General features: G+C 34.5%; 3 protein-coding genes and 1 long non-coding RNA gene across 5 annotated transcripts; 2 read left to right on the forward strand and 2 right to left on the reverse strand.

Moving 5' to 3' along the window:
- Positions 1-2,029: 2,029 nt before the first annotated feature.
- LOC106419835 (putative axial regulator YABBY 2) lies at positions 2,030-6,294 on the reverse strand. Of its 2 annotated transcripts, XM_048741888.1 has the most exons (7): positions 6,062-6,294; positions 3,466-3,597; positions 3,237-3,369; positions 3,084-3,132; positions 2,928-3,003; positions 2,320-2,457; positions 2,030-2,287 (listed from the first exon to the last, which is right to left on the reverse strand). In XM_048741888.1, the coding sequence occupies exons 1-6, from the start codon at positions 6,128-6,130 to the stop codon at positions 2,350-2,352; spliced, it is 567 nt and encodes a 188-aa protein (XP_048597845.1). In that variant the 5' UTR covers positions 6,131-6,294; the 3' UTR covers positions 2,030-2,287; positions 2,320-2,349. The 2 variants fall into 2 exon arrangements, with proteins under 2 accessions (XP_048597845.1, XP_013716130.1); XM_013860676.3 differs by having other exon boundaries at positions 2,030-2,457; positions 3,237-3,366.
- On the forward strand, positions 3,607-6,422 carry LOC125578614. The gene is made up of 2 exons (XR_007316729.1): positions 3,607-5,719; positions 6,192-6,422. It is a non-coding gene; the product is annotated as an uncharacterized LOC125578614 (long non-coding RNA).
- A 1,065-nt stretch (positions 6,423-7,487) lies between these two features.
- LOC106419804 (histone deacetylase 8-like) lies at positions 7,488-10,241 on the reverse strand. The gene is made up of 3 exons (XM_013860638.3): positions 9,564-10,241; positions 8,189-8,775; positions 7,488-7,869 (listed from the first exon to the last, which is right to left on the reverse strand). Exons 1-3 carry the CDS (start codon positions 9,946-9,948, stop codon positions 7,567-7,569), a joined length of 1,275 nt encoding a protein of 424 aa, XP_013716092.3. The 5' UTR covers positions 9,949-10,241; the 3' UTR covers positions 7,488-7,566.
- Positions 10,242-10,545: 304 nt separating this feature from the next.
- Positions 10,546-13,793, forward strand: LOC106420124 (calreticulin-3-like). The gene is made up of 14 exons (XM_013860963.3): positions 10,546-10,787; positions 10,883-10,990; positions 11,124-11,316; positions 11,595-11,853; positions 11,954-12,010; positions 12,141-12,188; positions 12,286-12,372; positions 12,460-12,517; positions 12,616-12,683; positions 12,803-12,898; positions 13,034-13,090; positions 13,180-13,272; positions 13,375-13,407; positions 13,528-13,793. Exons 1-14 carry the CDS (start codon positions 10,679-10,681, stop codon positions 13,537-13,539), a joined length of 1,278 nt encoding a protein of 425 aa, XP_013716417.2. The 5' UTR covers positions 10,546-10,678; the 3' UTR covers positions 13,540-13,793.
- Positions 13,794-13,807: the final 14 nt, after the last annotated feature.

Raw genomic sequence — 13,807 nt, forward strand, 5'->3', positions numbered from 1 at the left:
TCTATGTTTTTTTAATTAGTCACTTTTAATTTATATTCTTAACCATATATAAATATAATATATAGATAGTACTTGGCATTTCATCCTGTGTAGTTAGCGCATCTTCATCCTTACTCTATTTTTTCCTCTAAATTGAAGTAAAAATAAATATAGAGTAAAGAATGCCCTTACCCAACTTCATATCTCACTCCATACTAAAATTTACTTCATAAATAGAGTAATCTATTTTTTGTTTGTTCATTACTTCATTATGAAATGGAAAATGGAGTGAAGTTGGAACAATTTTACTCTATTTTGGAGGAAAAATTAGAATTTTTCATTGGAAATGCTGTTAGGCTTTTCTTACAAAGCATGAAATGGAACAAAAATAATAATTACAATTCGAGTACCTGATTCAGTATACAAGAATAAATTTCTCTAATAACAAAGAAAACAAGATTAATCGTTAATGGAAGGAGGAAACAAAAAACCCTAACAACGCAGTGAAAAAATGCAATGAAAAAGGAAGAAAGAAAAAGAAAACATTAAAGTGAGTGGACAAGACCCGTCAGAAGCACAAAGAGCCAAAGCCATACAAAGACCCCCAACTAACATGATTTGACGTTTCAGATTCTGTTTTTGTTTTGGACACCCTTCATTCAATATCTCTTCTCTCTCGCTCACTCATTCATTGTATATCACTTATTACTACACACAAGTTTTCAAATATATTTTTTTCTTAAATGTGTGTGTATGTGTGTGCATGGACGAGACGATGGAAGGTGTACGTAAGTGTCTGTATTACTACTGGAAAGCGTGCCCCACATCTCTAACCTTCGTTGCGATCGATCAGAATTATATAGATACCTACAATCTCTATCTAATTCGTGTTTATTTTGGACTATACAACACGAAACTCTTATAATTAATACGTATAATATATATGCTTGAATAGCAAATTAATGTCGACCGTGGAAACTATATATACTGACTGCAGTTTGGTCGATGCTTGAGTCATTTTGTTTCCAATGTCGCATTATTTTGGCAAAAGTTGAGTATAACTACAAGAGCTTTGTTAACGTGTCGAATTAAAAGAAAAGAGAAAAAAACTACAAGGAGCTCATGTACATTTCTTTTCTTTTAATTCGATACGTTAACAAGAATTATTATGTTGACCACATACTACACAAATTTTACAAAACACAAATTTTAGAAAACGAGCATGCGTTGCAAAAGTCAAATCATTGATGTTTTATGATAAAGAAGACATGTTCTTTTTCATGGTTTGAAATGGTGAAAACGGTCACTGCATATGAATACTACCTTTATATTCCACAGTTCTATTTTAGGGATGGAGAACAGTCGTATCACATCTTTTCTCATACAAAACTTGTCGGCTACAATTTTTTTTCTTTTTTTGTCATTTATCATTTATCAATGCTGCCTGCAGTGATCATCTGCCTTCTAAAATAGTGTTCCAATCAGCAACATAAAATGTGACTTAACAACAATCATGATACTCAACCGAATTCGAGTATTGTGGCTGACAAGAGAAGACACGAGAATTAATTTCTCATCAATTTTTGTTTCTCTTTTCTAAACTGTTAAATACAACCATTGAACTATTGATTGAGAGCCTTTGGTTTTGGAAAGAATGTTTCTTTGGAATGAGTGATTCTCAGAATTACCTCAGCACCATAAAAGTTACCATATACACATCCTCATATGGAATTTGATCCTTTATTTTTATTTTTTTGTAAATGAGTTTTATCCTTTATTACCCACTCTAATAAGTACATATATACATGGGATCATCGTATATATATCCTAGATCTTTATCTATACTCCAAAACAAATATCTAAAGTCCAAACTCCTTCTATATATTTATGTTCTTACTCAAAATCGTTTTATTTATTTTTAAAATAACCTATATTTAATTGAAATGGAATCAATCGAATTCCATACATCTTTAAGCTCGTGTGCCACAGTAGTACTACAAAACTACTCATTATATAAATTCGTGACCACACAAAAAGCTACACCTTTTCAGAACGAGGAAAGATGAAATTTATATTACAGTTTTCGCAAAGGAGATTCTTTCTTAAATAATTAGGTTCGAATATGAAAACCACATATGGGCTTCCCTTATTAGAGGAATGTAAGCTAGAAACGAAGTTATAGATGGAGCCCACACAAGAAAAAGAAAGGGACATACATACATGAATATATAATATGTATGTAAGGTTATGTTTGATCTTCTTCCTAGCCTTCTCTTCCATCATCAGCATACACACACACATATATATAATAGCCATTATCAATATTCCTACCAAAAAAAAATAGCCATTATCAATATATATGTAAAGGCTTTAGAAATAGCCATTAGACTTGTGGCCTGCAACTGTCTGGTCTAATTGCTTGCCTTTCTTGTTGCCATCCAGCTTTAATCCAAAGTGAATGTGAGGAAAATGTGCCCACTACACACAAAAAGGCAATTTTAAAAATATGTACTGCAATAAAACTCCACCAATTGCGCATAGCAGGATCCACTATCGTATTGGTATATACACATATTTCAAAAAATTCATCTTAGCTCATGACAGAAATAAACCCTAGGGTTTTCCCACCTCAACCATTATAATTTGTTTAGAAATCTCTAATACTTATTATAAAATAGAAGATATTAGCCAATCATGTGTTTTCAAAAAAAAATTGTATTATTCAAGAGATAGCATTAGAAGAACAGTGTTAATAATTTCATTTTACTAAGCTTTTTATTAGAAAACACTGCATTCAATAAGTTGTGATATTTTAGTTGTGATAGATGTACAAAATAAAAAGTGGTGATTTATGTTTCTATACAAACAATTATTTATTTCCATAGTCTTCATATTTCTGACATCATCTGTCCTATTAGAAATAATGATAAATTAAGAAGGAAGCTTACATTTTTAGCAGCTGTGCTAAACGCCTCACGGTGGCTGATCGCTGGATTGCCAGCTTTGATCCTTTGGATTTCCTCTCTAATTAAGAAGAGAGAGTTGTTAAAAAATTGTAGTGAAAGAGTTGAGAGAAAAATTCATTAAAAGTATTAGAAAGTTACTTGATGAATCTGTTGTAGGCCGAAGGAACGCGTTGTCTTTTCTCCGGCGCTGCCATGAACATATAATTATGGACTCATTGAATATATATGCACACAAATTTCAAATATACTTGTGATGCTTGTGCATTAATGTGACAGGAAAGATCGACTTACGACGAATAGGAGGCATTCTAGGAGCCTCCCGATCGACATTTTCTGACAATGTGGTTGAAAAATGGTTGGAGCTCCTGGACGATGATCCCCATTCTTTCCTTGTTACCGAAGAGGCTATGTGTTGCTTAGGCTGCTTCACGATTACAATTAGACTATATCATCCAGAACTCTTCATGCATGGTAACAAAAACATGTTGAAGTCTTTAAGGATATTTTATATGTATGATACCTGAAGATCTTGATGAATGGGAGGAGGCGAGCTTTGATGAAGTGAAACTCCAATGTTGAGAGAGAGCAAATTGGTACAATGGCCACATCTCACCGTCACAAGTGTGAACAAACTTGCGTATGGTACACTTACCTGATCATATATTAGTTTGTAAGATCTCTTAAGTGATAGTATATATATGCAGACAAGTTTTTGTCTTGTTTACCACTATCCTATATTTCGATTGGCTGGTTAATCAAATCTCTAATGTAATGGGGAAGAACTTTCTTAATTATATTGTGCATGCACTATTTAAAAGGGAACGTTTGAAGTATTTGTTATCCCACTATATGGAACAGTACATTTTTGATTAAGCATAGAACAGTAATTTGATTTGACAAATGCATATCCAACTAAGAATTTCGAGAATAAAGCAAACTATAGGTTTTCTTTTGTTGACTTACAAATAGATCAGTCAAATAAAATGCATAATAAATCAACTGAAAATTAATATTATTTAACGTTTATTTCAGAATATATTTAATTTGTAGTTTCTGTAATTATTCACAAATAAATAAACAAAATATTTGCTGAGAAAAAAATAAACAAAATAAACAAAATATTTGCGTGGTCTAGTGCCTTCAATTATAGGGAACAATTTACATAGTACCTTCTTAATTAAATCAATGGTTTGTGTTTATATGAAATGAAACCAGATAATTATATATTTTTAATATACATGTAAATTAAAGATAGTCCTATAGTAGTTTTTATTTTATTTTTAGAACATAAAAAAGTTAGAAGAATTATCAAGTACAATCATATTTTTACTCTGATCCAAAACACTGATAACTGTCATGCATGCTTCTACTTTCATTTTATTATTAATTGAAAAAAAAATTGTGTAAACAGTAACTTTAGAATCTCTATATGTTTGTATATGAGATGGGTGTATTTTTGCGTATGGTGGGTTCTGATTAGTTATATGTCTGACACACAATCCTCAAGGCAACATGATAAAAGATAGCAAAGATATGAAGAATGGTTGATGAAGCTTGTAAGGAGAAGACAGTCATGTTAGAAAACGACTTGACCTTAACCACAGCCCATAAAGTCCTTAACACAATATGTGATGGTACCATCTTAAATTATAATCTTCTTTTATTTTTGTGTACATATCCAATCCGAAGTGGTCAAGATCGGCCATGATTTAACAGTCTGCAGCTTTTGCATAGATCAAAAAAATTGTTGCTCGAACTGGGTAGAACAAATCTTTTGTACTATCCGCTACAATACCACCCCTATTTTGTGCAAGACGACCTTCAGCATTTTTTGATTAAATGTGGTCGTCTTGGTCCCTAATCAGAGTCACGCTACAGCTCTACTATTTATTTATATGTAGGATAACTGTAAAATTTGCTCAAAAAAAAGGATAACTGTAAATAATCAACTTACAAGAATGTCTCCTGATTGCTTATGTTTTAACCTTTGACAACTTAGACACTAGCGAACTTAATTATATACAAGTTATGATGTTTGGGATAACACTAAAGCTACTACACAAGTATAAATTCTAGTCAATTTTTCCGTGATAGCTTATAGATCATAGACCAATGATTTGTTTGTTGAACATATAATTAAGCCAGCCTACAAAGCGGGGAAAATAGTGAAATTTAAATTAAATTTTGAAACCATAATATGCATATAACAAATTAGCTTCAACTCACTGAAGAAAAAAAAATTGAGAATAAAAAATGTTTAAAAAAAAAAAATTCAGCTGGCGATGTGATGTAAACATTTTTTACATGGACCACGCTTTCTAAATCAAAGATCTATGATTAATAGTTTGATATGATATATGTCTATACATGTGTCACATACTACAGTTATATATTTCAAAAGATAATGTGAAGTATCACATGGATGCAGGCACCAACGTCTATCTACCAATTCCCTCTACAGGAAATATTAATGACAATTGGAATTTAGGGAATTATGCGTAGTATTTAAGAAAATGATGGCTTTACTGAAACACCAAAGAAAACTATGTCACTGAAAAGGGCAAAAAATAAAACCTTCACAGTATTGTGAAATTAGGGAAAGAAGATGCTTGGTTGTAGACTACAAACCAACACATAGAACCCTAAATCTGATCAGGAGCTGTTTCCTTTGAGTTTACTTTGTTTGAGCACTAAGATATGGTCTAATCACCGAACTTCTTTTGCTTCTTTGGGTATATTTATCTCATCACGGGTCGTCTCCACAAAAGAAAAAGGTAAAATTAAAAACTTAGGGTTTCTTTATTTTCTGAGATCAAGAAACTTCCCCTATGTATCTTCACCAATAATCAGAGGAATAAGGTTGATTCATGTCCAGATGCAAAATTCTTCATAAAATATTTATCAAGTTTGATAGAAAATAGTATTCTTTTTTTTTTAAGAAAAAGAAAAATAATATTCTTACTGTTTGATTTTTGTTAGAAAAATGAGATCTATCTCTGAGCTAAGACCGATCGAACACTCTTTCTTTCTAGAAAGATTTTCATTTTTTTGGAGAACTGGCTTGAAGATTTTCATTTTTGATATAAGGAAATAGGAGAGAGAGAGAGAGAGATTACCGCTAAAGTTGTCGTGCAGAAGTTGCAGAGGACATAGCAAACACGATCAGATGATAAATCTATAGACATTTTTGAACTTGTGGTTTCTCTTCAATAATATCTTCTTGTTTGGGTTATATAAAATTTTTAGGTATGCGAATGAAATCAAAGAAGGAACTATTTGATCTTGGAAGAATAAATTAAAGAAAAAGCAAGCAAATAAGAGAGCAGAAGGATATAGAGAGATGGGTGGAGGAAGCGTACAAAAAATCTGAAAAGATTAATGGGGTTTGTTTTGAGGGAAAGGGAGACCAGTGGGGACTATATTACAATGTTCTTTTTACATATAGTTTCTATTATTTTTTCAGAGTTGAATACTCAAGAATAAAATGAATGTTCTCTCGTGTAATTTTTCTGCTTAGGGTAAATTGTATATGTATATATAACTTAAAAGAATACTAATTAATAAAACTCTCACTTTTAAGAAAATTATTAAAATGACATCCGACTTTCGAAATACATGAACAGAAAGCATATAATACATAGTATTTGATATTTGTAGTTCAGGAAATATATGCAAGGAAAAGAAGTGCCGATTTTTTGTCGAAAAAGAAGAAGAAGGCCTATATTTATCACTGATAAACCTTTTGACCATTGATGTATCCATTCACCAAATGACGGTATTTATAAGTAAATGACATCATGAAAGATATGCAAGTCAACGAAATGCATATATTTAAATTGATAAAAAAACTGACGATTTATGTGTCATTCATCAAATGAAGGTGTCCTCGCAGAATATGACATCATAAAAATGATTATAGCCTATAGGAGAGTATTTTTCATTACTTATTTTTTTTTAAACTTTTCATTACTTATTTATTTGATAAGCGATCCATTATGCACAGTCTCATCCACTGTTAAATTAATAAAGTTCCACAACATTTATCATTCAGTGGAAATATATGTGTATATATATAATTTGATTACAATTTTACATAATAATACATTTTTCTAATTTTTATTTAGAAAAATGTTTGTCAAACAAAAAAAAAGTCAATCTTGCTTATAATCATGTAACAAAATATTGATAAAAGTTTCTATAATCACTAGTTTCATAATTGTTTTATACATAAAAAATTTTAAAATAAAACCAAGTGTGTTTTTTTCCAAATTACTCAATTTTTTTGTAATATGTACTTTTTTCAAATTACCCATATTCATGCCGATTGTTACTTTGTCCCCATGGGCCACAGCCCAAACCTCCAAAGCCTACAAGATCTTCATATTGAGAAGACTGAACTTTGGTCGGACTGTGGGGTAGCAATAATGCTTCCTACGAAGTAACCATTGAGCGTATAATCAGGTTTCCGAAGATGTCCCTTCCCTTCCCAAACCAAACTCTTAAAGCTGCAAAGGAACGTAACAAAGCCTTGGGCGGTTTCAATCATAGTACATGATTTTATTTGAATGGATCTATGTTCCAAAATGTTACAACACATGAACAAAACAAAAACTACACAACATCAAGTTCCTCTGAGAAATGGAACATATTCAGAGTGGTATCTTTTGATTGACTTAACAGCTTCAACAGCAACAGCTTCATCTTCAGGGTAATAAGCGACCGGATCCTCAAGATGCGGTTCTGGAATCTTCAGCACGCCTTCAAGCATGGCGTGGAGGCAGTAAGCTGCATATGTTACATGATACCCTCCTTCTTGCACCATAAGCAACCTTCCATTGCTATGCTCCTCTGCCATTGCCCTCATTATCTGCCCAATCCTTCTGTATCCGTTCATCGTCAGGCATTGTCTCCCGTTTGGATCAAACTGCATATCCCACAGTACAAAGAGAATAAGCTCAGTGTGTTAGATAGTCTACATGTTTTTTTTTATACGGCCGTAATCCCCCAAACCCGAAACCACAACATGTAATATTAGTTTCGTCTCAGCCATGGAGATGAAAATTTAATTAGTTTTTTTTTGAAACATTTGGCAAAACTCTCGGCTCAAGTAACAGACACTGTACAAAAGTTTTTTTTGTTGAATAAATTTAACATTTATTAAAAAAATATATAAATTAGTTTCGTCCCAGCCGTGGCTCGAACTGTGGACCTCTGACACAATGGTAAAAGAATAAAGAACTTACAGCGCTAGAGTCTTGACCAACAACAAGAACAACCATATCAGGTCCAAACCTCCTAACAGCAGGAACGACCAGCTCATTCACCGCATATTCATAACCCTTGTCACCAGTACCATTAGGTAAAGGAACATTCAAGTTATAACCCAACCCCACACCTTCACCAAGCTCATCAACAGACCCTCTCTGCGGATGAGACGACCCCCACGACCCGTGGTTCATATGCAGCGACACCGTGAGAACCTTATCAGACCTGTAAAACCCTTCAGCTGTGCCGTTCCCGTAGTGCACATCGATGTCAACAACCGCAACTCGCGAGCAGCGTCCTGAATCCAACGCTAGCTTCACGGCGAGAGCTGCGTTGTTGAGGAAGCAATACCCATCAGCTTGAGTGGGCTGAGAGTGGTGGCCTGGTGGGCGAACCAGAGCATAAGCTATTTTGCCGTGGCTGTCGAGAATGTGTTGCATTGCTGATAGAGTTGTTCCGGCTGCAAGAAGCGCAGCTTCCCAAGACCCTGGGCTCATGAAAGTACCTGCGGAGATTTCACGCCTTTCTCCTGATTTATCTGCCTCTATTAGCTTGTTTATGTATTCTGTACAAGGAACAGAGTATATGTTAGAAAGCAGAGACCAAAAAAGTCTCTTCTTTTATCAAACTGTATGTAAGAAAGCAGAGTTCAAACTCTATAAAGTCTCTTCCTTTATCAGAGTGTATGCAAGAAAACAGAGATCAAAGTCTACAATGTATCTTCCTTTAACAGAGTATATGCAAGAAAACAGAGTCCATAAAGTCTCTTCCTTTATCAGAGTGTATGTAAAAAATAGAAATCAAAGTCTATAGAGAGTATCTTCCTTAAGAAAGCAGAGATCAAAGTCTATAAAGTCTCTTCCTTTATCAGAGTGTATGTAAGAAAACATAGATCACAAAGTTCTACAAAGTATCTTCCTTTACCAGAGTGTATGTAAGAAAACAGAGATCAAACTCTACAAAGTCCCTTCCTTTAACAGAGTGTAGGTAAAAAAACAGAGATCAAAGTTCATAAAGTCTCTTCACAGAGTGTATATAAGAAAACAGAGATCAAAGCCTACAAAGTCTCTTCCTTAATCAGAGCTTATTGTAAGAAAACAGAGATCAAAGTCTATAAAGTCTCTTCCTTTATCAGTGTATGCAAGAAAACAGAGTCAAAGTCTACAAAGTTTCTTCCTCTAACAGAGTGTATGCAAGAAAACAGAGATCAAAGTCTATACTAAGTGTATCAACTCTATAAAGTCTCATCCTTTATCAAAGTGTATGCAAGGAAACAGAGATCAAAGTATATAAAGTCTCATCCTTTATCAGAGTGTATGCAAGGAAACAGCTCAAAACTCGAAGCTTATGTACCTGAAGTGTGAAACGTTAGAAGCTCCGAGACGATTGCGAGGCGACCGGGAAGCCAGTTGACATAGGGAGAGATGGGACCACGTTGGAGAATCGAAACCATGTTCCTGACTCTGTCGGCGTTCTCCGGGTGCTTCTCCAATACGTCGAGGAATCCGGGGTTGATTCCCGTGTCGAAGACGCCTTGGACGGCGTCGTGTTGGAGCATTCCTTCGTGCCAGAAGACATCTACGGCGTCGCTTTGGGGTTTGGAGGTCTGATCTGAGCTGAGCATAGTGGAGGATGGAGTAAGGTCACAGTCTCCTTCCTTACTTAGTCGTGAAACTGAAAAGATTCTACTAAAAGTCTTAAGAAGTCTATACTTCGCACTCTTGGTAAGAGAAAACATTTTGGCGAGGGAGATTCTGAAAATGAGATAGTTTCAAGGGACCTATTCTGCAAATAACCGAATTTATTGTTTGCCCCAGTTATAATCTTATAATTATAATTTGGGCCCATAGTTTCTATTAGCTCAAAAAGTTTTAATTCTTCCTACTTACTTCCTAAGTTTTCAATAAATGTATTAAGATATTTAAAAGATTTTTTTTTTTTTTTTTGAAAAATAAAAGATTTTATTGTTGTTTTAATATAGGATATTTTCATGTTTTATGCAAATTTTAAAATTATTAAAAATAATTAAGATAAATCATTGATTAATGACCATATATTGTATTATTTCTTTCGTAATTAGCTTTCATAATCAAAAACAAACAAAAAATGATATGATACATCATATGTTAAATAGGATTATTGGAATTAATTAGTCAGGCAAATCTTTATTATGATGTGTATACATATCATAATGGCGACATGAAAGTAATGCAAGAAACATAACACTGGGACCATTCGTGTCATTTTGCCCCACTCCCTACGCTGAAAAAACGACTTTGAACATTCCACAGTCCACCATGCGACGACTTGAAAAGCAAAAAACAAGACTTAGATGGAAGACGAAAGAAGTATACAAAACGTTAAGGGTGTTATTGTAATTAAACGAAACGACCATGGGGTCAATGCTCATCTTGCTATAAAGCTCAAATCACAACTTCCCCAGCCATGTCAAGAGATTCTGAAGAAAAATGGGATTGCCTCAAAACAAGCTCAAGTCTTTCTGCATCTTCATCTTCTCTCTTCTCACTCTTACTCCATTAGCTTTCTCAGAGATCTTCTTAGAAGAGCATTTCGAAGGTGAAGTAGTATCACAACACTCTTTCTCTCTAAGTTTCCACCTTTAGGCTTTCTATTTATAGAATTATGCAGTTAACTTAGTCAGATGTGTTCAGGTGGATGGAAAAGCAGGTGGGTCTTATCTGATTGGAAGAGAAACGAAGGCAAAGCCGGTACCTTTAAGCACACCGCCGGTAAATGGCCCGGCGATCCCGACAATAAAGGTACTTCCTTTCATTGTCTTGTCCTATGTTCTCTAGTGTATTGGTTTTGATCTTTGAAGTTGACGTGAGTGAGTCAATAAAATCTTTATTTGGTTTAACTTTAATGAATTTTTTTTTTCTTTTTTGTGTTTAGGTATTCAGACATATAATGATGCCAAGCATTACGCAATTTCTGCAAAGATTCCAGAGTTTAGCAACAAGAACCGGACACTTGTTGTCCAGTACTCAGTCAAAATCGAACAAGACATTGAATGTGGTGGCGCTTACATCAAGCTCCTCTCTGGCTACGTTAACCAGAAGCAGTTTGGTGGTGATACTCCTTACAGGTTAATCTTCTGCCTTTATCCCTTCAATGCCTTCTCGTACTGAACTTCAGCTCCTAGAAGGTTGTGTGCAATCTTTAGTCAAGCTGCCTTGGTTTAAATTATATGGCCAAAATGGAAATAACAGTGGAAGTGTTGATTTATTTCGGATTCATTTTTATCGGATTCGGTTTACCAAATTACATGCAATATTAGTCAAGTTGTCAGATTCGGATTCATTTTTATCGGGTCGGGTTACTTGTGTTTGAGGATTCTCATTAGTACTTCTTTTTTCTATGCAGTCTAATGTTTGGACCAGATATATGCGGAACACAGACGAAGAAGCTTCATGTGATTCTTTCATACCAGGGACAGAACTATCCAATTAAAAAGGATTTGGAATGTGAAACCGACAAGTTAAATCACTTCTACACATTTATTCTGCGGCCTGATGCTTCTTACAGCGTCCTTGTTGATAATAAAGAGAGGGAGTTTGGCAGTATGTACACAGACTGGGACATCCTTCCTCCAAGGAAGATCAAGGTTAAAAATGCAAAGAAGGTAACACTATTTGCTTTGCTTGTAATGTTTCCAAGACTCTTTCTTAAATACATTGTGGATTGCTAAATGAGAAAATGGATTACTTTTTTTTTATTTGCAGCCAGTGGACTGGGATGACAGAGAGTATATCGATGACCCTGAGGATGTCAAACCTGAGGTAACTTCTTTAGTAAACATGGTAGCAATGTAGAAAATACTATATGTACTGAGGGAAAGCTGTTAAGTTCACATACTGCTAACTCTTAGTTTGATTCATGCAACTGATTCTTCCTTTCTTTTGTGACCAGGGTTATGATTTGATCCCACGAGAAATTCCAGACCAAAAAGCTAAAGAGGTATGTACTGTTGAAGTGGACTCTTTAATTTCTTGCTTTGTAGTTGTGTTTTAGTAGTAGTCTTATTATCTTTCCGGTTTTGATTCAATTTTTTTAGCCTGAGGACTGGGATGAGGAAGAAAATGGTCACTGGGAACCACCAAAGATCCCAAACCCTGCCTACAAAGGTTCTTGGAAAGCAAAGGTACTTGACTGAACACTCATCAATGGTTATATAGATTTACCCTATTCGTCTTCTACACCATTTGACATTGTTATCAAAACATTACAGAAAATCAAGAACCCTGACTACAAGGGAAAATGGAAGAATCCATGGATAGATAATCCAGGCATGTTTCTATTTAATGTTTTGGATACCTTTTGGCAAATGGGGTAGATTACTTCTTGTTAATGCTAAGCTTGAGCTTCTTGTTTTTGTTTTCCTCAGAGTTTGAAGATGATCCAGATCTTTATGTTCTGAAGCCTATAAGATATGCAGGCATTGAAGTATGGCAGGTGAGTTCTAAGTTCCATCCAATAATTAACTATCAATATAATCAATCCATCACCAGATAGTTATATGATAGTCAATCTAGTACGGCTGGATTGAGAAATTGATGTTGTTAATACTGCAGGTGAAGGCTGGTTCAATATTTGACAATATCTTGATCAGTGATGACCCGGAATATGCAAGGAGCATGGTGGATGACTATTTTGCTCAGCACAGAGAGGTAGGCTTCTCCATGCCTTTGGGATACCTTCTTTTTGCTTCTTTTTAGACAAAGTTAAATGAGTTTCTGCATGATTTTATTATAGAAAATGTCTTATTAGTAATCTGATGTGCTTATATATACTCTTCTGACCAGTCTGAGAAGGAGTTATTTGCGGAAGCTGAGAAAGAAAAAAAAGCTAGAGAAGATGAGGTTTGTAGTTTTCAAAACAAGTCCTTACTTGCTTTTAAAATCTTCTCTGTTTATCTTAATCATGATCTCATACAATTTGACGATTGCAGGAAGCTAGGATAGCACGAGAAGAAGGGGAGCGTAGAAGAAAGGAGAGGGGTGACCGGTATGGACACAGGGACAGGAGGCATCGTTACAAACGAGTACGTACACATTGAGACCAACTCAGTTCAGTTGTTTTGTTCTCCTTCTGTTAGTTCTGGAATATAAGTGAGTGACAATTTTATAAATGTTTTGTTTTGCAGCACCACCGACGTGATTACATGGACGATTACCATGTAAGTAAACTAAGTGGTTTTATATTCAACCACTTTAAAATGGTTTTATGTGTTTTAGTACTAAATCATCATCACTGTTCTAAAGTTGTATAACTTGTATGATTCTGAATTTTCGTGTAGGATGAGCTATAAGGCGCAGTGGTGGGCCTGGTGGGAGATTTGGCAATGACAACCAATAAAAGCAAGTATTCATTAAAGTCATACTACCTAGAAAGCTGGAAACTATATGGTTGGTTTTTGTAGTCTGTATGATTGTAATATGTATCACATTTCCTGTAATTGTTATTTTTTTGCGGGTAAATATGTAATCGTTGGAATTTATATATTTATAAATGTATTCTGAAGTTACATTCGTTGGATATTTATAAACATATTGTCAAAGTTTAGATCGCCTCGTCTC

The sequence above is a fragment of the Brassica napus genome, chromosome A9 (assembly GCF_020379485.1).
Source record: "Brassica napus cultivar Da-Ae chromosome A9, Da-Ae, whole genome shotgun sequence".
NCBI classification, from domain to species: Eukaryota; Viridiplantae; Streptophyta; class Magnoliopsida; order Brassicales; family Brassicaceae; genus Brassica; species Brassica napus.

What these genes read in the sequence shown, in the direction of transcription:
- LOC106419804 (XM_013860638.3), bottom strand. Translation starts at nt 9,948, where the DNA reads ATGTTTTCTCTTACCAAGAGTGCGAAGTATAGACTTCTTAAGACTTTT. An exon ending in TCTAACGTTTCACACTTCAG is followed by an intron (nt 8,776 to 9,563) that starts GTACATAAGCTT and finishes TTCCTTGTACAG; the next exon opens with AATACATAAACAAGCTAATA. An exon ending in TTGGTCAAGACTCTAGCGCT is followed by an intron (nt 7,870 to 8,188) that starts GTAAGTTCTTTA and finishes TGGGATATGCAG; the next exon opens with TTTGATCCAAACGGGAGACA.
- LOC106420124 (XM_013860963.3), top strand. Translation starts at nt 10,679, where the DNA reads ATGGGATTGCCTCAAAACAAGCTCAAGTCTTTCTGCATCTTCATCTTC. An exon ending in AGGTTAAAAATGCAAAGAAG is followed by an intron (nt 11,854 to 11,953) that starts GTAACACTATTT and finishes TTTTATTTGCAG; the next exon opens with CCAGTGGACTGGGATGACAG. An exon ending in AAGGTTCTTGGAAAGCAAAG is followed by an intron (nt 12,373 to 12,459) that starts GTACTTGACTGA and finishes AAAACATTACAG; the next exon opens with AAAATCAAGAACCCTGACTA.
- LOC106419835 (XM_048741888.1), bottom strand. Translation starts at nt 6,130, where the DNA reads ATGTCTATAGATTTATCATCTGATCGTGTTTGCTATGTCCTCTGCAAC. An exon ending in TCTGCACGACAACTTTAGCG is followed by an intron (nt 3,598 to 6,061) that starts GTAATCTCTCTC and finishes ATATATGATCAG; the next exon opens with GTAAGTGTACCATACGCAAG. An exon ending in TAGAATGCCTCCTATTCGTC is followed by an intron (nt 3,133 to 3,236) that starts GTAAGTCGATCT and finishes TGTTCATGGCAG; the next exon opens with CGCCGGAGAAAAGACAACGC.